At 54.0% G+C, this 23,121-nt stretch overlaps 4 protein-coding genes across 4 annotated transcripts; 2 read left to right on the forward strand and 2 right to left on the reverse strand.

Moving 5' to 3' along the window:
• Positions 1–4: 4 nt before the first annotated feature.
• Positions 5–1,995, reverse strand: BESB_061150 (uncharacterized protein; the record flags this gene model as incomplete). Its single annotated transcript, XM_029364529.1, has 13 exons — positions 5–31; positions 535–567; positions 629–724; positions 784–836; positions 896–938; positions 990–1,059; positions 1,117–1,142; positions 1,201–1,259; positions 1,444–1,529; positions 1,581–1,668; positions 1,728–1,790; positions 1,844–1,886; positions 1,948–1,995. The coding sequence occupies 13 exons, from the start codon at positions 1,993–1,995 to the stop codon at positions 5–7; spliced, it is 735 nt and encodes a 244-aa protein (XP_029219237.1).
• A 2,306-nt stretch (positions 1,996–4,301) lies between these two features.
• On the forward strand, positions 4,302–8,179 carry BESB_061160 (putative ARF1-directed GTPase-activating protein; the record flags this gene model as incomplete). Its single annotated transcript, XM_029364530.1, has 8 exons — positions 4,302–4,377; positions 4,696–4,768; positions 5,203–5,323; positions 5,590–6,174; positions 6,562–6,667; positions 6,993–7,210; positions 7,373–7,448; positions 7,959–8,179. 8 exons carry the CDS (start codon positions 4,302–4,304, stop codon positions 8,177–8,179), a joined length of 1,476 nt encoding a protein of 491 aa, XP_029219238.1.
• Positions 8,180–15,022: 6,843 nt separating this feature from the next.
• On the reverse strand, positions 15,023–16,768 carry BESB_061170 (GDA1/CD39 (nucleoside phosphatase) family protein; the record flags this gene model as incomplete). Its single annotated transcript, XM_029364531.1, has 1 exon — positions 15,023–16,768. The coding sequence occupies one exon, from the start codon at positions 16,766–16,768 to the stop codon at positions 15,023–15,025; it is 1,746 nt and encodes a 581-aa protein (XP_029219239.1).
• A 3,071-nt stretch (positions 16,769–19,839) lies between these two features.
• Positions 19,840–23,055, forward strand: BESB_061180 (uncharacterized protein; the record flags this gene model as incomplete). The annotated part of the gene is made up of 1 exon (XM_029364532.1): positions 19,840–23,055. One exon carries the CDS (start codon positions 19,840–19,842, stop codon positions 23,053–23,055), a length of 3,216 nt encoding a protein of 1,071 aa, XP_029219240.1.
• Between the last annotated feature and the right edge of the window lie 66 nt (positions 23,056–23,121).

Raw genomic sequence — 23,121 nt, forward strand, 5'->3', positions numbered from 1 at the left:
GTGGTCAGCGGACAGTTTTTAGAAGGGAGATCTGTTCAGGCAGGAATCCCATATCAAAAGTTACTCTACCAACGGCATCGAAACCTCACCTGCTCCTTGTACAGGGCTGCGCGGTCAGCGTATGCTTTTGCTGAAATCGGTGCTATGAGTAAAGCAGTACGCGTCTCCCGAGGAAAGTTAGACGCACCGTCAGCACTGAACGATTCTGCTCGCGCGGCGAAAATAAGCATGACCGAGTCGGTGCCATATGGCATCTCATAAGAACCTCTTACCTTGCAAAGGCTTTCGGTCGGGCTGAACCGTAACAGATTTTTGCGAGGGAAGGAGTTGCTTGGTGAGCGGAGCTCCTTACCGACTCTGTCGCCGACACCTCGGCGGTGTATTCTTGTGCGAACGGGATTATGGCCTCGTGCATTCGTCGAATTCGGGTGCGGAGATCCTCAATGTTCGCCGATGTGAGAGGGTAGAAGCCATAGGACTGCGATAGCACAAATGTACAACAACCTCCAAAGCAGGGAAAATCTGCCCAGTCACCTGAGCATACGCGAAGTGACCTCCGTGGTCCACCTGAGAAAAGAAGGCATGAAAGTCCTGGCCCGTTCAAATCGACGAACTCAAAAACGTGTACCAAAGCACGCAGATTTCTCTCAGCCGCGAGAGCTTTGTTCATGTCGGACCCCGCTTGTGCAATGGGACCTGTTGCCTTCGCAAAGACGTCGAGATTCTGCAGCGCTTTCTAAATCAAGCGCAACGGTCAGGCTTTTAAACGCATCTGTAGGATACCTCCTCGGCTGTCTGTTTCAGTTCTGGGTACTCAAGTCGCGCTACCGACGTCTCTGTTCAAAGTTGGAGATTTATTTTTGTGGGACAAATGAAACAAACGAGATGGACTGACCCGCGGCAGTCAGCGCTGCTGAGAGATCTTGGATGGCAGTATGCTAGGAAAGTTAAGCTTCTGTTGAATTGAGATAAATAGAGTAGCGCCTCACGATGGAGGAATCGAATCCCGCATTTTGGTCCGCGGTGCTTATTAATATGTTGAGCGTCACTGTAGATTCTCTGGAAAAAGAAGCAGTCAAACAAGAAGTGCACGGTAGTCAGCTGCCCGTTCCCTACTGGTCAAGCGCTTCAGAATCTTGACTCTACAGGTATTTGATGAGGCACGAAATACAGGTACAAAGCGTTAGGCATTCGTCTCACCAGTGACGTGACGCCTGTGTTGAAACCAGTGGCAAGGTCGTTTTCCGCTGCTATGGACTCTGGAAGTCGGGCGTGGGGTGGCCAGTGACATGAACACGTAGGTTTGATGTTTACCTAGACTACGCTTTGCCGCTTCAGACTGCAGTGTTTGAGAATGGGCGGAACTTTGCGCACACAGGCAAAAGCTCCCACCTTTCTTGCAGCATCGTCCTGTCAGAGGCTCGACTATTACTATGAGCAGACTGGCATTCTGACAAAATTCGTCTACCCTTCTTGCAGTGAGGAACGACAAGTAGCTCTCATACATTGTGTCGCACATGTCTGCCCGCCTGAAACCCCCCATGCCAACGGTATCTTGGGTGTTCTGACGTCTCACGCACCTCAGTATGCCGTGTCCGGCATTTGCCTCAATGATGTACGGGACCACGAGGTTCCTGCACACCGTGGAGAACAAGGGATCCCTGATTACTAGTGAGTGAAATAAAACGCAGATCAGATTTCACGAGATTGCTAAGAAATAGGCACACCTGTCGGGTACTTGTTGCAGTAGGCCGGAAATCCGCCACCAGAGCAGTAGTGGTGAGAGTAGCCTGCTCTTGAATATAGAACCTATGTTTTTTCTAGCTCCAAGATCTGCAATTACCTAGAAGATTGACAGCAACCATATCGCAAGCGTTGTAGTTTTCCTTTTAAGAGGCATGACAACAGTATCGTTAGTGATCAGCAAGATCGTGCAACGTGTGTTACCGCGATACGCTTGCAGTCGAGTTGTTCTCCTCTGCCAAAAGACTTCATTTCGAAGCTAGCCTCATCGCCGCTGGTCGTTTCCCCTGAGACATGCCGGTCTTGGACGGGCATACCAGTGTTGCTGTATCAAGATATCCACCTGTGTCCAGCCGGATGTAGGACGATGTGCAGAAGGTCACGGGGTCATCAATCGTTCTAGTTGCCCTATTGAACGAAGCGCAATCAGCGTGGTTCGCAGCCATTATTGTCCCTTTTGTGCAGGTTTCGATCAGTTTGAAGAACAATTCCTTTGTCCTGTTGCAGGTAGCCCCAGGCTCATAGTCCGAGAATTGCACTGCGCAGACGGCCCCAGCAATGTCCTTGTAGCAAGACTGTTCCACAAGGAAGACACAGCGTGAAAATAAAACGGCAGTGCGCTACTGGAAAACGTGCCTACCTTGTCAAGAGCATCGAATTTGCGCAGAGTGTCCTTCAGTGAAGCGTTTCTACAGCTTCCCTCCTCTAGCATGGTCTGGTCGGGATTGTCCTACCTCGCCGAGACCCCTGTATTCCTCGCAGGACTGCTTGGAAGAACATTAAAGAGTGCAGCCACGGCAAGGGCGCATTTCCGTACCTCAGGAGTGTTGTATTTTGCGAAGCGCTCTCCGTACGCGCCGATTCCATTCCGGACGTAACGGCACACAGCATTCTACTTGCACACCTCAACCGCAAAGAGTCTCTGTGAACCAGAGAGTGCCATGACATACTGTGTTGCCAGTCCCAAAGGGTAATTCCGCTGCGCGCCCGACAGCGCAGCCGAAGACGAGAAACAAAGCCGAAATCCTTGAGAGCGCCGCCATGTTTAGGATGTTTGTACTACGCAACGTCTCTACCGTAGGGGGGCGGGAACATTAGTTGGAAACCATAAATATGGGGTGTGGAGGAACATGATCATGCTCAACAGCGGCTGTCGTTACACTGCGTTCATCTTCCGATTTGATTGTTCGCTTTAACGAGTTTTTCTGCGTCCACTAAGCTGTTTCCTAAGAATGCACTGTCTCGACAAACATGTCGACGTGGAGGTACACGCCTTCGTCATGCAGCACACACAGGCAAATGATAAGGTCTCTTCCTCCCAATCCTGGCTCCCTTCTTTCAACTACTACTACCAAACTGCGGCTCTTGCGGTGTGTGGAAAGCTGGAAAAGAATTACAGCTGTTGGAACTTTCAGGTCACGCGGGCGCCCTCAATGCAACCAGGGTCTTCGCTTCGCCAGAGCAAGCCGCGGCCTCGCTCTGTCCTGAAGCAAGACTGGTGTGAATAGGTGCCCAAATCTGCAAACGTCTCCCAGATACGTTACTCGTGCGACACACACAACCACGATTCACCGAATTCAACGTGGAAGCATTGAAGCCTGGGGTCTGTGAATAGTTGCACGTGGTCCTATCACCGCAACTCGTTCCCGATACACTTTAACAGATGACCGACGTCTTCTCACGACCTTTTTCGAGCATAATGCCCGCATCGGCCTCGTGCCATTGCAGACTTTCATCCGCATGCGGCGATACGATGCTTCCGCTGCACCAGCTCCAGGTGTGCCAGCTCTCTCAGCTAGCGGCGGGTTTTCAAGAACCTGAGCGTGTACGCAACCATGATTCCTTGGTAGACTTCATGCGGCGAGGAATTAGGACGTCATGCCCAGCTGACGTGTACCGTCTTCAAAAAAGACGAGATACTTACTGCTTGGGGAGGGGCATCATCTGAATCCGCCGTTGCGCGCACACTATTCTCTGCATGCGGACAGCTATCTAAGCGGATTTTTTGAAACCGTGCTTCCGACTTACCAGCTGGTAGTGGCGGGGGGGACGCAGCTACCGGCGCGGGCATGGAAACTCCTTCTGGCTACTCGTGTCACTATGCTCCCATGATGACTCACAAGCTAGCATCGAAGCCTATCAAGTGAAAACCCGGGCCTGATCCGGTTCTATGAATACCGAACGCTTGTTTCATGTTACTTTCGACAGCGGGACTGTTTCTGCTTGCAAGAGACACGGCAGCACACGGTGTCTGACGCTAAGAACGTGAAACCTGCGGTAGTTGTCTCGTATAGTATGCGCTTCTCTCGTTGTTTGTGCTTCCGTATGCTTTGCTGCCACTGAACGGCGGCTTCGGTACGCTGCTGTGTGAAGAGCTGAACTGTTCCCCTAAAACTACGGAGCTTGCGCTTGCGTCTTCGTTCTTTGGTCGCTGTCCGCCTTGCCACGGAGAGTTGGCCTTTCCTTTCTGGGTTTAATTCGTTGCCCGCGGTATTTGCAGTAGAGCATCTATCGCACACCATTACCTCAAACTTATTCGTGACGTCACCTGGCACAGAATGGACGCGCAAACAGCTTCCTTCTTCAAGCAACTGCGGGATGATAGTCCTCAGAATTTTCGGTGCATCGACTGTGGTAAGTAGCTGATTTTCAGAGCGTACCGTTCTTTTTCGTGAGATCTTTTTGTCTCATTGGGCATCTTGACTGTTATCTAAAGTTAGGCGTGTTCGACGACGCATTCGCATAGGGACGAAGTGGCACGCCGTGTCGCGTGAAGCGTGCAAGCGAGGCTGCTGTAGCTGTCCCGTGATGTGACCTGTAGTGGGAGGGGAACTCCAGTATCTACCATGTCACGGCGGCGTCACTGGCTGGCGAAGATGACTGGGGACTTGGCCTCCAATCACGACCGCCCAGGGGCTTGTACGGTAAATGTGCATTATGTTCCTGTTTCAGGTGCGCCAAACCCTCAATGGACATCGGTCACGTATGGCATTTTCATCTGCTTGAACTGCTCAGGCATTCATAGGTGGGGGAACATTTCATGTTTAGGGGGCATGCAGCCGCCAACCAACGCTGAGCATCATTCTGAGCAGAATCTCCCGCTATGCGCCAAGTGGGCCCGCACCCGTGCTGGTTGCATACGTGATGAAGTAGAGGCACTCGCAAGCTAGACCATATTTCATTGGTCCCCCAGTTGGATTAGTTCGTCTAGCTGATGCCGTGAGTAGCACTTGGGTATCACACTGTTCGCCTCTGGAATGAAGGGCTCTTGCGAAACGGGACCGGACAACGGGGACACCGTGTGGCGACCTCGCAGCATTCTCGTAGTTCGCTCCACTGTATCATTCGAAGAAGGGAACTCCAATGGTGTTGATCTGTGCAGCGGCGGTGGGAGGCCGCAAATATTTTTCTTCCCTTGGCTATGTCAGCGGGAACAAGCTGTTCCATGTGCTCCTGCAGGAGCTTGGGCGTTCACATCAGCTTCGTCCGTAGCACAACGATGGATGCGTGGAATGAGAAGCAGAAGAAGATGATGAGTTTGGGCGGTAATGCTCGCTGTAAGGCGTTCTTCGTTGAGCAGGTGAGCACGCGATTTAAATCCTGTGTAGACTGCGTCTCTGGCTGGCCGTGAAGGTCGGGTGCGAGTGGGCTTTCTGCATGGTGGCTGGCGTGTATTTATATGGCCCCTGACGTGGAGAGGCGTGGGGACAGTTCAGTGAGGACACTTATCGACCATTCAACAGTCTCTTTCCCTCAGCTGCCGCGCGATCCATCGCTGCGAGGACCGCTGGATAATTACCGTTGACCCCCCTCTGTCCGCCGCTGGCGTCACCTACGTTTTTCCAGGGCATTGCAGACCTGCCTATCAAGGAGAAATATGCGACGAAGGCTGCCGCCTACTACCGCCAGCTGCTCAAATCTGAAGTGGAAGGGACTGCGCCGCCTCCTGCCCTTCAAGACGGAGAGGGCAAGGAACCGGAAGCCGGCCTGGTCGCGCCCGGTCGAACGGCGAGCTTCGGAAGCCGAAGCGGCTCGGGCATTCATGCAGTGTCGCCGCCGACCTCCAAGTCTTTCGCGGAAACAATGCGGCAAATGGCGAACAGCAGAAGCGGCTCGACCGTTGGCCAGGGAGAGGGAGCCGGCGGGGGCAACAGCGACTTTCAGACTCGACGGGATGAGAACAGTGATGGCGTTCGGCGCTCTCAGTCAAGCTGGGCGACGGGGTACGTGGGAGAAGGCGGCGCGGGAATGCTGGATAGTCTCGGGTCGGGCTTCGTCAACTTCGTGAGTGGCGCAAAAGACTACACCAACAAGGCCATCTCGACCATGAGAGGGGATAACGCTTCACGCGCCGCCGGAGCTCCGGGAGGAGAGGACGAAGCTCCCGCTGGGCCAGGGATTCTAGAGAAAGCGAAGGACACGCTAACCAGCGTAAGCCCCTCAACCTGGACAAGCTGTCAAATAGTGGCGTTAGCGCTGGGTCGGGAGAGAGCACTGAATGCTCCTGAAGTGCACCACAACCGTTGGTTTTTCCAATATACGCCGATGTTACCTGCGGACGAATTTGCTGTGGGACAGCGAGCAGTTTTGAGCGGAAATTAAATCCTGTTCCGAGCAATTCACGAGGCGGATCGCTGCCACATGGCAGTCTTTGGACAGCATCCGCGAGCGTGCCTCTTGGAGCATCCTGCGCACTAGTGTTGCGGGAGGTGCATGAACCACGAGGGTTTCTGGATGTCGGTTGTGATTCTCTCGCCAGCCCACCTTCTCACTGCACCTTGCGCAGGACGGCGGTGTCTTTGCTTGCGCCTGCGTCAGGGAGGAGAGTGGATTGCCCAGAAGGGCAGAGACATCGCAAGCGGTGTGGCGAGCGCAACAAGCGGGCCATCTGGCATCCCTCCGCCACCTGAGCTTTCTGCCGAGGGTGAGGTTGAACAGCGTATTGCCGCCGTGGCTTCTCTCGATAAAGTTGCTTTTCTGACCAAGTTCGTTCGCGAAGACGACTTCACGTTCTGTGGTAGCTAGCGCTCGACTCAATGATGCGCGCGTTCTGATGGACAGACGAAACACTGCACGGAGCGACGGTAGTCGCCGGGGTTGCCTTATGCGCTCTCCAGCGACTCGGCTGTGCCTGTGGGGCGAGTCTACTATGGCAAATCGACCCAGCATGTGGTGTTTTTTGAAGCTGGCGACTCACACGCTGTAACGCGTTCCCCTCTCTTCTCTTGTCTTTCGAATGTTCCATGCAGGCGTCCCCCTGACACCAGGAGGCGAGGAGGAAGTGCTAAAATCGGAGGGTTGCCGAGCAGAGGGTGGGATGCTAGAAGGCATTAACGCGGGTTTCCAGAACTTTGTTGCTGGCGCGAAGGAGTACACCGCCTCTGCCTACAGCGCTGTGGCCACCAGGGCTGAAGCGGAGACCAACGAGGGGGGCCTCTTCGATCGGGCAAAGAGCACATTCCAGTCGGTGAGTGGTTTCTTTTGTGGCGCACGGTTCCGGCCTCGATTGACGTGGTGCACGACGGTACAGGGTTGAGCATCCGGCAGGGATGCGCATTTTTCGCATCAGTTGGTGTCGCGGGCTGAGCTCTTATGGTAGCCTGTAGTTGAGATGATTGCCTGCGTCCAGGTGTCCGCGAACGTCGCTGGCTGGCTGCCGAGCGGCGGAGGCGAGACGGAAGGAGCTGCGTCCAGCGGGCAAGAACGTAAGGCTGACGATGAAAATTCTGCGTCCACAAGCGCAGTGGCCCAAGCGGCGAACTCGGGTTTCCGCACTATTCATGCGCTGCGGAATGATCCGGCAGCCCCGGTGTGCTCACGCTTGCTGCACCTGACTCCTGGAAATTGTCGCGGAGGTGCACAGGTAGAACTAGAAGGAATGCCGTTCAAGAAGGGGGGAGGGGGAAGGAAGTTATAGCACAGCAGGTCAGCTTACTGTGTGGCCAGTTTTCAAGGCAATGTATGCAGGCGGTTACAAAATTGGCTCGACTATCCGTTTGCTATGTACTTTCTGTCCGCTTCGTGATTGACTCTGAGCAGTCAGCCTTAACCCCAGGGTCATACTTCAAACACCCCCAGGGGGGAAGCCGTGTGTTTCTCCAAAACAGCGCTTGTGTTGGTCTGAAGGGCCACCTGAGGCGACTTTGTTGTAGAAAAGCATACTGTCGTTAAATACGGTCTACCTGTTGTATGGTGGCGTGTTCTTTGTGGCGCAGCATCGCTCTTCTCCTTCAACACTCTAAACATCTTCCAGCACAAAGGTTCGGGGGAACTTCATCGAGTGTCCTCCGCTGATCATGGCCTGCTCCAGGAGGAAGGCTATGGTGCCACGGAGGAGACCACCGACCAGCATCCCCCGTTTCCCAGCCTTGGCTCACATGGCTCGCGGGAAGGAAGCAGCATGGCAGCAGCCGCTTCCTTGAACGCATCGTCATGAGATGTTTCCACATGGGTGCCCTATGGTTTTTGATGAGACGGTCGTGGACACGTTTCACCTTTCGGCGTCGCCACGGATTTCTGTACCAGAATAATTGCCAATGCGGCAAGAGTACAGAGCGTTTGATTGGATCTTGACTCCATATGGTAATACAGAAAAGAAAGCGAAGCGGCCACATGCTGCCCATCGCGGTGCATGCCGGTTTCTAACTCGCTTAGGCGGGTGCGGCGTGAGAAGACCGTCGACACGGAGGCTTCTAGCCTTCAGCGTTCTTCCAACTCGGCCGTTCCGTGGAATTTCATGGTGATGGCATGCAGGAACGGTTCGCTCATTAGTTTCGACGTGGTGCATGCTTATTGTTTAGCTGGGCTGAAGCGATTGTGGTCATCGTGCCCTATGGGGCGTGTGCCCGCCACCGGTCGCGATCTCGGTGCAGTCCCGCGACACTGCTGTGTGTACAACTGGCGTATACAGGGCGACTGGACGGAGTGGGCCCATTAGCGCTGTCCCAGCTTTGGAAATCTCTGCATCATCGGCGGCACAGTGGTTACCAGCGTGAAGCTGGATATTCGCGCAAAACTGCTTGAGCGTTTGTGACTTGAGTAGTCCATGCACCAGAGATATGACGAGAGTGAAGCCGTTACTGATGCGTTAGGCTACCTGCAAAAGGAATGCGAAGAACTGTGCGCCGTTCCCTTGCCCGCAGCGCCAACGTGGCGCATTTGCGCTCTTCCCTGTGTCAGCTAGGCCACTCGTGGAAGTCCCTACGCGTGTTTCACCATGTGCCAGTTCTTGAGTGCTGGGAGCGGGTTGTAGTAGCAAGCATCACGTACGCGAAACTTTATGTAACTTCGCTCTCGTCTTCGAGGCAGTAAAGCTCTACAATGTGGATGGCGAGCACTGCATGGGAGGCTGCTGTACTACTGTCCCAAATTGATAGATCCGAGCGACTGGGACCGTCAGGGCTCATGACTGAGATGAGGAGAAATCTGTCCATGGTGGAGCACGCCAATTCGTGTCTTGGTAAACCAGCTGTCACAACAGTGCTTCGTTTTCCCAGCAGGCACCGCTACGAAAACGCTTGGCATGGCGTCTCTGGCAGCGCAGAACAGCGTACAGAGCTGTAGCAAGTTGCAGGGCATGTTATACCGTCCCCGTCGGGTCGCCGAGGGGCGACAGCTTGCTCGCTGTCAGTTTGGATAGCGCCCGACCCAGGCTGTGGATTTCTATGCAATCTAAGGAGGCGTCGTTTTCCTGCGCCGCAGCAGTCTCGCATTAGGCACCGCACGAGTCCGAGCAGCAAACCAGCCTTCGTCGCCGGGCCTGAGCTTCGTCGCGCGCAGCAAGACAGAGACGTCGCTTTCCTGCAGATACATAGTACAGGACATAGATATGCATGAACCAATTCGACGGGTCCAGTCTTGCAGTAACAAAAACGAAGTTGAAGCGCCGTGCCGCAACGTGGGCCAGTTTTTGCTCTGCGGCAGTTCGGCAAATCCTCTTTCAAGAGCATCGCGGAGCGTTTCAACACTTGCCTTGGCGTCATTCCGCGTTTGCTGCAAATCGCATCGCGACTCTACAATGGTCTCCTGCGAAGAAGGCATGGGGAAGGAAGCCAGGATGACAAAGACACGCAATCTGGGTGCGCATCACTGACAGGTTCGGAGGCATCCTTCTTGAGGCGTGACCCGCGCATTTGTGCAAAGGGCGTGACACAGTCGGGCGCACTTTGTAGTCCATTCATCGAGGAAGAACGATACACTGGCCGTGCTTCCCACGGTGGTGCCTATGTGCTGTGATCGGAACTTTCCCGTGCCAACACTGGGCAGGAGTCAACTGCGTTGTGCTTCAAAGCCAACCGATGGTGGCCGCCACCGTAGAAGGTCTACTGTGTGTTGCGCTTCCTGTGAATGGCATTTGGCTCTTGCGGACCCAGTTCCCCAAAGTGGAAAACCCTACCTCCAGTTTCTGAACTGCGAGAACCCCCATATCGGTCTTCTTCTGCCCAGTGCGCCACCATAGACACAGAAGATCGAGGGTAACACTACAGTTATGTGCAAAATACTGAGTCCAAGGCACTCTCACTACCCTGAATGCATTCTCAAAACGTCATTGCTTTCCCGCCCAGAAGCTCCCCGACTCTTGCGCCACGGTCGACTCCGTTTCTCGCAGATTGCTTGTTCGTAGAGTAATTCAAGGCACATGATGCTCTGGCCACCGAACCAGCTACAACCTACGCCGACGAAACGCGAATTCAAGAAACCGCAGCTGCGGCTAGCGACTTCTTTCAGCACACGCGGACAGCCTCACGCTCCTTGCGGTCATCTCTGACAGCGTTTCCTCAAAACCCACAGCATGCACTCTCTGCGTTGCCTAGCTCTTCCAGAACATGAGGCCATATCTCTACGAAACCGCAGCGCCTGGCACACTTCTTGCATGAAAGCAGCCTGAAATCGCCCTGATATACCTTACTGACTGCAGCAGTGGATACTTCGGCATTCTTCACGTACTGGAATGGCATCAACGTTTGTGGACCCTGGCATTATTTGTTGCCACCACGTCCTTACCTCAAGCAGGTGCCGCTCTGCATCAATCTTTTCTGTATCACGGAGAATTTTTTGCCTATCTGTCCACGCCTCCTGAATGCACAAAACCGGAGGTTCCACTGCGGCAATTACAAGGGCCTGAATGTGTTTTCACCGAGGTCACGTGACGTAGATGTGGGCGTCACGCATTTGCATGACGGTCTGCGTCTCGCATTTTGCAGCGGGCTATTTTTCAGAAGGAATGAACTGGCGTCATGACCCAGAAAACTGTACAACTCCGTGCTAAAAGGAAGCCGCTTTACGTGTTCACGCTGCAGCGCAGACCGCCCTTCCTACGTGTGTGCCAGTCATTAGCAGGGAACGGACGTGGACCGCTCTATCCATGATGCACACCACATTCCGTTTACGCGTCTGCCTTTCGGAGAGCATCATATCAACTTTCTGCGAACGAGATCGCACTTCTCTCCCAGACGGCGAACTCACTAGGTATTTTATATACTTTCGGTGGGTCTCTTCCTGCTGCAAAGGCAAAACACGCGTAGTGTTCGCACAGACCATCAAGCGTCAAAGTGAAGAACGTAACTCTCTTCTTGCCAAGCTGGTGCTTCCCCCCAGTCTTCACCATAAGCTCTACCGGTAGCCCGCCAAGCTGTCACCCGCGCGGCTCATCCACCCTGGAGGGCCAGGCATAATGCCTGGCGAACGGGAAGAAGAAGTAGCACCTTCCATTCACTCCGTCTTTATATGCAATGCAGGACTTGCTTGGGATATTTAGCAGTGTGTTCTCGATCCGGCCTGGGCACGTCGCCGTCCCCCGCGGCACAGTGCGGCAAGCTCGCTGCTTCTTCTGGCGAGCCGGCCATTTCCTGCAATCACTTACTGTTGTGCAGAGATGCGCGTTCAATTCCCTTATTTCTTTCTTCAGTGTTGCATGCCTTTTATATCTGATAGGAGGACACCAATCGACACGCTTGGTATGGAGGTCACAGGACGGTGCGGGCCCGCCTTGGTCTGCATACTCGTATTGCCGGTCTAACTGCAAGTTGCCCAGTTGTCCCCACAGCCAAAACGAAGGGACAGGCTTGAATGACCATCATTCCAGCATCGTTGGAGGTATCCCGGTGACAGGAATGGGCTGAAGAAACACTTTCTGTGCAAAGGAGCTGCTGCTAAAGCAGGAAAAAACACAGTGACCTCCTTTAATAAACCAGACCAACATCAATCTCAGTACGTGCGCCTGTCTGTGATTCACCCTACTCAGAGTCCCGCCTTCGTCTGGCCAACACCACTGCTCGTTCCGTCTCCTCCTTATCCCGTTGCTCTGCGAATTCGGGTGCAGCGATTCCGCATCACACTAAAGATACATGAAACAGGGCCTACACTGGTGGACAAACAACCACGCACTCTGCCATCGTGCATTATGGGTGGAGTGAGGTTATGTTCGAGCTACTACCGTCGGAATATCAATGAGGGATCAAATACATGCGTTTGCAGCTGCGTAGAGCGAGGATGCATTTATTGGCTTGAAAAGCGGAGCTCATCTCTGGTATGCATGCAATAGGCGGTACCTCGCTTATAGGCAATCTCCATGTTCCCGTATTCCTGCCGCGCCGCCTCTAAAACCTCACACAGAATACGCAACTCCTTGGTCTCTGCTTTGTACTGCTGCCTATAGAGGAAGGGCAGACAGATACCACAATGAACAACCGGAGTCACAAAGGGCGGTGCGGGAGCCGCAGTAGTCTGCTGTACGCATTACGGACGGAATGCACTGGCTCGCTCGGCGAGGACCCAGTACACTCCCCTCGAATGAATGCGAGAGGTCGTCAGGCCGTCGTTCAAATTTCACTCCGTATAACAAGGCGGGGTAGTAACAACATGAGATATTCGGTGGACACTCAGATAACAAGTATTGACGTCTGATCGAGACAAATCAATTTATTACCGATACCGACGCAAAAAGCGTCTGACGCCACAGGAAACAGATACAAACAAAGGACTTGCCAGCTTTTACGACCCTAGTTTCTCTTGCAGTATCGACTCTCACTGCGCCTCACGGCGTGCTCCGGAAGACATATGCGGATCCAGTCACGATGGACGCATTTGGAGACAGCTACGTGGTTGCTCACGATATGAACCAAAGTTGTTGTAGAGGCCTCGGAGAGCCCTTCAACGAGTAGTGATCAACGCCTGTCTTACTCAAGCTTGTTAACCTCTTCTTCCAGAGACCGAGCGAGTCGGCCACACCGCGCCAATTCCTTCTTGTATTTATGACTGTGGTCGGTCCGCCCTGTCGCGTCATGTCTGACGGAATTCGGTCTCTGTATCGTATGCGTTAGCGGTGTTTCCGCAGTTGTGTACCCACAGACACTGGCAACCACCTGACTGTTGGAAGGATCAAGCGTGTCGGGTGGAGACATCTCTCGCTCCCTCCTAAAGGAAAGCCCTCCGGATTCCTGTGTCTGCATTCCTGTGGTGCCGAAAGAACCGGATGCCTCTGCTGCGTATTCTCCGCGGGAGCCCAGACACCCGAATCTCCATTCGGATGTCAAGACTTCACGAAGGAGGAGTACAACGTGTCAACATGGAGCGGCGTATGCAGTTCACGTGGACACACCGCGAGGCGCGATCGCGTGATGGAAAGCGGAAAGCCACCAGCAAATGTGTGTATCCTCCGCACCCTGTCGTACGCAAGTCGCAATTGTGCAGACGCCTTCGTCTTTCACGGAGATTATATGAACGGGCGACAAATCACCTCAGATTAAGGCTGCTCGCTCATCTTAGCCGTCGCTGGCGACCCTCTTCGCACGTGAAAGCGACACCGCCGCGTTGAGTCTCAAGCATCAACACGGGAAATCAAAATGACAGGTCTTGCTTCGAAAAAAATTAAGCCACCAATAATCGGTTGAAAAGGCGAGGACATAGTCCACACACAAAAGTGCTGTTCGGAAGTCCACCAAAGCGGCAACGTAGAAGAAGCATCTGGGAGTGTGGGAGGTTAGCGATTAGCTGCGACGAGCCGCAGACGCAACCACGACGTAAAGCACGGGTGGGCCAATGGCGGGGAGTGTCAAGCCCAGACATGGGCACCAATGGCTGGGCGCTGTCTTGCGGACGCTGCGCTAGCGTTTGCGCTGGTTCGTAGACCCGAACGAAGCTCTGCTAGGTTGAAACACAGAGGGCCCACGAAGGATGCGCTATTCCTACATGTGCGCATAGCTTTAATTATACCAGTGTCAATGCTTCGCCAACAAATAATAAAAGAGGCAGCACTAGCAGCAATTGCGACCATGTTTGCAGGTCGCGCGGGCTTGGGAAGCAGTGAAGCCTAGCGGTGAAGCGCAGCAATACCGTCTGGATGTCGCCCCTTATTTGGTTTCGGGGCAAGTGACACGCGGCAGTCCTCAGTGCCTCTACGCAGCTGGGGACCCTTGCTAGATCGAGGTATCGCAGCACCGTTGGCACAAACATGTGAGCAAGAGCACGCTAACTCCGTCGTCAGGGCACCTGTGGAGATACCGCACGATGACTACGCGTCGCCTCACTTCCTGGTGGCTAAAGGTGACAGAGGTACATGTCGAACTACTTTGGTTGCTCCCACCACTCACATGCTGCACAGCTTTAGACATCTCTAGCTCTACTGTACGAATCTGTAAATTCCTAGAAAATGCGGGCGTCTTACTACTAGTTTCGAAGTTGGCAATGCACGCCCAAGAGGTTACAGGGGAAAGCAAAAACTGGCATACCTCACCATATACAGTGCTGAATCCTAAAATAAACCGGTGCCAACCGTTATTTACGCACGAAAAGGTTGATGCAGCGACGCTGGCCTGTCAGCAAAATCGCGGTTGCAGCTTTAGCGCGCCACGCACTAACAGCAGATTTGCATTCCCCCCAGATTCGCTGGTGCCAGACGTCAGTATACAGGTTCAGGTTCCTGTCCGCCGTAGTTCCAGATGAATTCTTTCACGCTGCAGAGGCTAATTACTCAGCCACCAATTGGCCTTGCAGTATCAGCTCAAACCACACTAGCCCTACCCATGAAACATACGGTCTGTGTTCAGACTGAATAGAAAAAAGCGTGTGGTTGCGAAAATTTTCTACTTCATGTAAGGACGAAAATTGCACCTACGTGATCAACTATCATAGGTCACTTCGACATCGCAGTGAGGAATCCCAGCTGTTTCTGGGCTGACTTGCACTAGGTAGCTGTCTTCAACAAGAAGACAGTGTGTACCACTCAAAGGACACTACGACGTTTTCACCACGCCATCCACTAATGCAAGGACGCCACAACTCATGCTTTCCTTTCTGGGTAGAAATTAACAGTTGGACCCAGCTCATACATATCCCGTGACCACCGTTTCTGAGAGAGAGCTCTGTACAGAACAGCGCCTAAAGGCCAGCCAATTTTCCCTTGCACTATGCCGGCATCGTCAACCACCTCGTCAGTGAAAATGATGTCACTAGGCACATGCTTACCTGCCTGCAAGTACTTCAACAGTCCAACCGCCATAGCAAGTTCGTGGCAAAAAGTGATGGTAAAAGCTGTAACTGGCAACTCATGACTAGGCAGATCGAATATCAGCCCCTTGCCCTCCGCAAACTTCACTGGCAACCTACAAAACGCCTCTGCTGCCTCTACAAGGGGAGCCACCTCTCCACGAAATTCTTGTCTCAAGAATCCTATCTTCTGAAGCGTGCGAATCCCATCAAGTATGGAGGTTCCTGTGATAAACACGGGTACGCTGGTGGAGACAAGCCTTGAAACCTGGCCGAGCGAGTCGAATCCTGCTGATGACGCCTCAAGGTTCGCGGGAAGCGGCACGGACGGATTGAGTAGAACCGCTTCAACTTCGGCGAAGCATGCATCGAAGTTCCCAGTCCCCACCATCAGTGTGCAGCCTTCGATACCTAGTCTATTTTCCAAGGAAGAGAATGGATCCATGCCAATAGCAGCGCACCCGTAAACATTCACGGGTCTAACGGAAATCGCAGGGTTCGTAGCAGAGCAATACGTAGCCGCAGGTATAAGGCGGTTCTTCCTCAGCTGAGTGTCAATATGTACAGTCCCGTCGGGGGAGAACTTCGGTGGGCCGGCAGAGCAAGGCTGCTCGTAGCCTCGAGGCAAGCAAGGATTGTGGCAGATGCCGTTCTTCAGTTGTTGCTGCCGGCAGATGCCTTTGAACAGTAAGCCTGCTGCACTAGTGGACCCAAGCTGCATAAACGAAAGTGACAGTACTTTTTTCCGTGGCGCTGGACGCTCGCACTGACCTCGACATCGCTTCACACTAGAGGTTTTCACGAACGACGGGAGAATATGAAGGTCGTCAATCGGCAAGACAATCTGCAGCGACGCTCCCCCTACTTCCACTAGGCCAGCCATACTACACGTTTGCCGTGCCGGATCTTGGCCACCAAACAAAGGCAGACGTTTGGAAAGGAAATTCAAAGTGAAAAAAGCGAAAAGGCCTTCCTCTTCGCCGGTTATTGGCCTTCCCAGCTCGGTGTTCGTGAAAAACGTGTAGCCGTCGACGCTGGCCGGCTGGTTTATTGCAGAACGTAACAATAAAAATAAGCCGTCAACGTACCATTCCGGAAAATCTCGCACTCCAGCAGTGCTGTGAACAATAAGTGGAACTCCGAGTTGTTTCGCATTTTGAATTTCCTGTTCATTCAGACGCTTGTTCAAGACATTAGCAACGTCCTGTTTCAACTCCATGACGAGCTGATCAGTCCTCATTTGGAGTTTTGACATGTGTTTCGTTATTGTTGCCCCCACATCCGCCCTCGACTCCCAACCAGGAGCATGCTCGTCCAGCCATGATTCAAGCAGCTGCCGCAGGCTTGTCATCCTGCGCCCAGTCCCCAAAAATCGGAGTTTTTGCGGAAGTACGACTCGCCCTGAACGAGGACACGCCTGGGTCGTTATCGCAAAGAGCTGTGCGCGAGTGCCGGTGCTGCCTCCGTCTACGACTACAACAACTTGATCCGCAAACGTACAAGTGGTCTCCATGTATCTTAATCTCCGTAAGAGTTCCATGCCTCCCAGTGACTCTGCTGGCGCCGGCCGCGCAGCCGAGGGAGGCAGCGGAGGCCCTGCTTCCGGCTCTGCTGCCACAAACTCACAGCGCAATAATTTACATGTGATATAAGCGGTCTGACGCGCTAGCAGGAGACCACCTGACGCCAGCCATGCACGAAGAACAAGCAGCGTCAGCGCCCTCATGATGGATGACCACTGACCACACACAACATCCGCACTCGGCTACGAAGATTTTCCTCACAATCTTTCGGGCTTGAAATAACGCAAAAACACGACACATAACGTGGGGCAGTTTCTAGCCATGGCACGTCCTAGCCCTCGAAACCTCCTAGTGTTGAAGAGCAGCCGGGGCCCATCAGGAAAGAAGGTCCCGCATGGAAAGAAAAGACGCACAACCCATTATTAGGACAGCCTATTTGTGTGATTAATGCGAAGTAGCGGCACCGATCGCCGACACACCAGACTCGCAGGAGCATCGATTCGCCCAACACGCTGTTGACTTGCTGTTTGGAATGATTTTGGAGCCAATAGCTGAGAAACTCTTTGTTAGCTGCCGGAGAGGCACGAGTTGTGTGTGATTGGTCAGTTTCCCGACTTCCCCAGTGCACCGAATGCGTGGCCACGGCGATGGTTTTTATAAGGCGGCACCACCGCGTCTCTAAGAGCCAGACTTCCCTCTTGCGTTGTGGCGATTGCGTCCTGCCTCAGAGTGGTTCACAGGTGGATTACTATGCAAACGATGCCACCACGTGACTGACTCCCTGAGTTGCAGGACCGCTTGTGAAGAGAGCTGCATCTGAACCTCGCGACAGCCTGCTGAGGTGTGACGGTAAACACCCTCTCTAATGACCCCGTCCCGTCGTGGTCTCTTGAGTGGCTCTATCGTTCCCTCAACGACGTCTTGGAGGTGCTTTTCCCGCGTTTGGTACCTGTGCATGAAAGTAGAAGTGAACCGCACACAGTTTAACAGAACTCGTCGCATGGTTCGCCATTTGTTCCGTTTCCATGTCTAGATAGAGGGTTTCCTGATTCCAAGCGCTATAATAGGGGCAGACCCTGCCGAACTTTCTCGCGTCGTTCTGAATCCAGCTCACTTGCCCTTTCATTAGGCGAACAGACACTCTCGGTCTTGTCCGCGCATACTGGAAGAAATATGGTGGCCGTCTGCGGGAGAGTACCAGAGGCGCACCCTTTTGCACAGCGCAACGCGGGCATCACGACGTATAATACACATCCTTTGTGGATGCCAGGTTTGGAGCGCAGATACGCATATTCTGCCGGAACTTCGAAGTGTTCACGTTACGGGCATTCGCGTGCGAAGTCGAATCCTCATCTCACCTGCTGCCACGCATTTCCGTGCGCGGCTGACATGTCGCGAACACTAATCAGGTATATCGTTTGCAAGGATTGTTAGACAGGTGGCGCAACCGTCGACTACAGAATGCCCCTGCTTTTTCTCCGTCCTGCTTAGGAGAAGGCGTTGGCCACACAAAAAAGGAGCTTTGGCACAGCATGGCACACGCACCCGAACCTAGACTCTTGAGCAATGCCAGAGAGCTTCTGACGCACTGCTGCGTCGTCGCCTCTTAACCGCGGGCCTTGCAGAGCATCACTACCGCTAGAGGGCGCCACCACATTGTCTGCGTAACGAATCCTATGGCACCGCGTGTTTGGCGTCTCCAGTTTCAGCGTCAAGTTGCACAGGATCTAATAGCGCGATGGGTAAAGACTTCGTATGCAGCCGGTGGGCTATCAACCTCCTTGCAAGAGGTTTACCCTTGATCCACAGGGAGCGATGAATTCGCAGGGTAGTGGAATTAGACATTCGTGAGGGTGTGCGAGGACGAAATTCGATGCACGATTCGTAGTGTGGAAGCCCTCGTGCAGTGCCTCTCCATCAAGATGTATTGTCTGAAGCTCAACCATGTCGAAAAATGGTGTCCCGACACTACTTCGTCTGTTAGACTTGAGACCAAACAGAGTGCATCCGTTAGATGACACACTGCGTCGATCCCGTTCTTCTCCATTGATGAACCTCCCTCCGAAATGCCCTATTTTAGCTCCAAGAACATATGAGTGCAGGGGTCGCCTTTGTAAAAACGTGGAATGCTTGGGAATATAGCACATCGTTCTACGATGAATTCGACGGGAGAGGACAAGCCAACACCGCTCCTCTCCTGCTTGGCGTGTAGACTGCCTTCGGAAAGCGATAGCATTGTTTTTGGAAGATAGCTTCTGTGGGCAGGTCCACTGGTCGGATCGCGCCAAAGTCACCCCGGTGATTTCTGTACGCTGCGGTGTGGACTTGCCACATGCCCACTCCCCACGACAAATCGGAAGTGGGTGCATGCGCGGTCGAGCCCGTATTTTCGGGGGCAGCACCTGCCACATATTGAGCGAAAAAAGACTGCCAGCCCTAGAGCGCCTTTGCCGTTGAACATCCCTTGCATTGTGACGTTCGGGGAAGGCACGCACTACGCTTTTCTCTCTGCCCGCGAGGGAACATGATTATTGCGCAAGGACGCCGACATCCTTATCCGGCATCGCAAGTGGCACGTGACTGTTGCACGCGGCCCTCGAGGAACCTTCTCCGGTGTACTCGAGAACGCATATTCGGCCGCATCAAGGAACTACGAACACACAGATGATTTGGTTTCTCACAGTAAAAAAAGATGCGCAGTCGGGACTGCTGGTGGAGTCGTGGCGGGGGGCATGGCCGGCCTGCAAGGTCACCGCGCACACCGGTGTGCAGAAGCGGCTCCTGCAGCACTCGCAGGGTTAAGCAGCCACGCGGCTTTGGATCCCCCGCATTCATGTCGATAGAACCTTCTTCGGTCCGATTCCACCACGTCGACGCCGGCAAGAAATACACTAAGTCCATACGAGTATTCAACCACCTAGACCGCGCACTGTCGGTACGCTTGACCTGCTCGTTGCCGGGCCTATTTCGCCTCCGTCCTCACCATTTCAGTATTCGCCCCCACGGGTTTCAACATGTGGAGATTTCGTTGAAACTGCCGCGTGCCTGTCGCAGTGCTTTCTCCTCCGCATATTGGCGTCCAGCGGAGATGGGCAGCACACCGGGAGAATGCTGTAAGTGTATCTTCAGCTTAAAGAGCATCCTTGGCGTTCAGAACTTCACTGGGTGCTTCATACTTGCGAGCGAGTGCGAGACGACCTTTGGGAATAGTCGCGTCCCGGAGAACTTGGAGAAAGAGGCGCTGCATACCCACTCAGAGAACCAACGTTCGGCCTATGCGTGCAGCCCAGCGGCTGTGTCCTTGTCATCCACAGAATTGTGTAAATTGACCTGTGATGTTTACGACGCTGTCCGTGAAGGCGAGCATGTTACAGAGCTGTCCTCGAAAATGAAAGCGTACTCGCCTCTTTGTTGGGAATGCACACATGTGAGGCGCGAGCTCGAGAACGGCTACTCGCCTCCAGAACCAGCAAATCACGGAAACGCAGCCGTGTCACATGTGCGCTGCCAAGCACTTGATAACACAGTGAATGGGAGGACCGAGAGACAGAAGCGATGCAGCAGCGTGCGATCACGCAGCTGCGAGGTGTGTGAGACAAGACACTTACGGCACGGAGGCTTGCCACTTGGAACCTGGCCCCTCGCCACGAATAAGTTCCAGAGAGATGTACGAAAAGATCTGGACCATGCGGTGGGGCCGACGGAAGATCTGCAACGAAAACAACAGCAACGCCGGACCCCGCCGGTCGATCCGAATCCACAGGAGAGGGAAGCGATCGCCCCCTTTGTGTGTGCATCTTCCACTGTCAATCAGTCGAGCAGCAGCCTGAATGCCGGGCAGCGGCCACCGCCTAGAGGTCACCCGTTGCCCCAGGCTGTTCACCAACAGCAAAGCGACATCGTGCCCACGCAGAGAGACACTGAGCAAGGTGGAAGAACTGACACACTCCAACTGTGCGTGGAGTGTTCCCCACCGCGAGAGGCAACAATGGTTTTAGGCAAGACCCCACCCGTTGGGACGTGTAACGCCGTTTCAGCTTTGCAAAGAGGTCCCCCCTCGCTGATGCAAGAGGAAGGATTGACCGAGGACCTCGACATGGATTCGGCCCCTTGCTTCACAGCTGAAAACAGATCTCTCAGGGCACTCTTTCGCGACACAGAAGCTCAGCTCCGGCAGAGGAAGCGAGAGTTAGGCGTTCAGGGCCAGGACCACTGGGTACGGGAGGCGTTGAACGCTTCTGAAGAACAAGTGATTGCAAAGCTGAACAGCCGACTGACCGAAACGCTGTTAAAACTTCGGGAGGCAGAGGAGAGAGCCGAATGCATCCAGATGCAGCACGAATCAAAAATAAAGGCGCTGGAAGCCTCTGTTAGGCGGGCGCCCGTATGTATAGACAGGGAAACTCAGACCGTGCCGCCAATGTCTTCGTGGTATCCATTCAAAGAGTTCTCCGAGTTACACAGCGAAGCTGTCGCCGCCCTTTCGCACGACATCACGCTCAGATTGTCAGAACTGAAACAGGAGAAGAATGACAAGACGAGCGAGTTCAGCCGCCTACTAGATGAGAAAGCTCTGCAGGTTGGGAGCCTGTCCGCAGAGATGGCTGCGTCCTTCGAGCGACATGTTACAGAAAAGAAGAATCTCCTCGCGCGACTTGCAACTCAGAACTTGCAACTTCGGGCGCAAAAAGAAAGCATTAGGCGGTTGACACTCAGCCTAGAAGCTTCTAATGTCGCTAGCGAAGAAGCTCTGAAGGTCAGAGATCAACTCGTAGAAAAGCAGCGGCAAAGCAAAGTAGATCTTCATCGTAAAGTGAGGTATCTTGAACAGCAGCTACGAGTTAGATCTGAGCAGTTGAAAGAGACCGTCAAGTCACTGGATGTGTTGCAACGTTCTGTGAGAGCTGCTTCACTTCGAAGTCCCCCGTCAGCCCTCTCCACAGAGGCCGCATCGGTCGACAGCGACGCGCCCGCACCCCTACTGGAGATTCCAGACGAGTTTCTTCGTATTCATGCAAGCCCCCGACACACCACAAGTCCCGGTCGCTCAAACAACACACGTCGACTAACTTTGGAGGGCGAAACACGTGCCTCAGGTACCTGGTCAGGAGAGTGCATGCGCGCAGCAGGATCCGATGGTGGAAACGAACTGAACCCGCAGACGCTGTCGTTAAGCGAACGCATCTGCAGTCTGACAGCAGCCTTGCTCGCGAAGGCTCACGCCTTCAGTGTGGTAGAAACAAGAGCTTCCGATTTACAGAACGACGTGTGCGATCTCCGCGCGCGTGTCCACCAACTGAGCGCGATGCATGAGCACGAAGAGAGAAATTGCCGCGACCGGGCAAAAGAAACGGTTCTGCGAGAACGAGTTCAGTTTCTGGAGAGACATGTTGAAGTCCTCAAGCACGAAAACCACACAGTCGCTGAAAAGCTCCGGCAGTTGGAGCTGGCGGAGGCCAAACTTCAGGATGAGTGCGAGATCCTCCGTCAGGAGCGACTGAAGTGGATACACAGACTGGACATGGTTCACCAGGACCATATCGCCCGCTCGGCTCGAGAGCGCAAGCAGCATGAAACGCTTCTGGAGGCGCTCAAGCATCACGTCGACAGACTGAATGCTTCCGCGTTTGCATCCGAGCGAAAAGAAACTGCGCGCGTGCATGGGGGCGACTCACCACCTGACCCTGACCAATCTCACATTTCTGGTTTCCGCGGCATAGTTCGCGGTGAGTCAGCGAGCACGACGCTGGCTGAAGACGACGGCCTCCCTGGCGACGAGCCGCCCTTAGTGGAAGCCATCCAAGAGCTGACAGAGGTTGCCAGGCTCATCGCGGCCTCAGTGACGATGGTGGAGGCGCCAAAAGGCGCAGTGGACAATCCACAGACGCAAGGAGCTCCCCGGGGCGCCGCCGCCAGTCCGGAGGACACGTTAGAACCCGCATCGCGTTCAGTGAATGTGAAAATTCCGTGGCCTCCAAGTAGCGGGCCTCGCGAGTCTTTGACCTCGTGGACCGAGGGGTGCCCAACTCTCGGTCCCTGCAGCGACAGTAATCACACCGGAGACCTGAGAGAAATGAGCAGTTCGGCAGAGGTGGCGGCTGCAGTCGGGCCTGTGATCCACCAGCTCTGCGAACTGTTTCTCTCTGTGGGCAGACGGCTGTTCATCGCGGAGAGACGCGCTTCCTTCTCACAGTTCCTCGGCACGCTCTGCTACAAGCAGTGGCAGCTACAGAGCTCCCGAGAGGCTGAGGGCGTCCGCGACCGCAACTTGCTTCGTCAGCAGCTTCAGGCGCTGCAGATCTAAGTGAGTGGACGCGCTTCTCGAGTGAACGCCCGTCGCTTAGCAGTGGAGCTCGATTCCATCCGAAAG

This window comes from Besnoitia besnoiti, chromosome V (assembly GCF_002563875.1).
Source record: "Besnoitia besnoiti strain Bb-Ger1 chromosome V, whole genome shotgun sequence".
Lineage (NCBI taxonomy): Eukaryota > Apicomplexa > Conoidasida > Eucoccidiorida > Sarcocystidae > Besnoitia > Besnoitia besnoiti.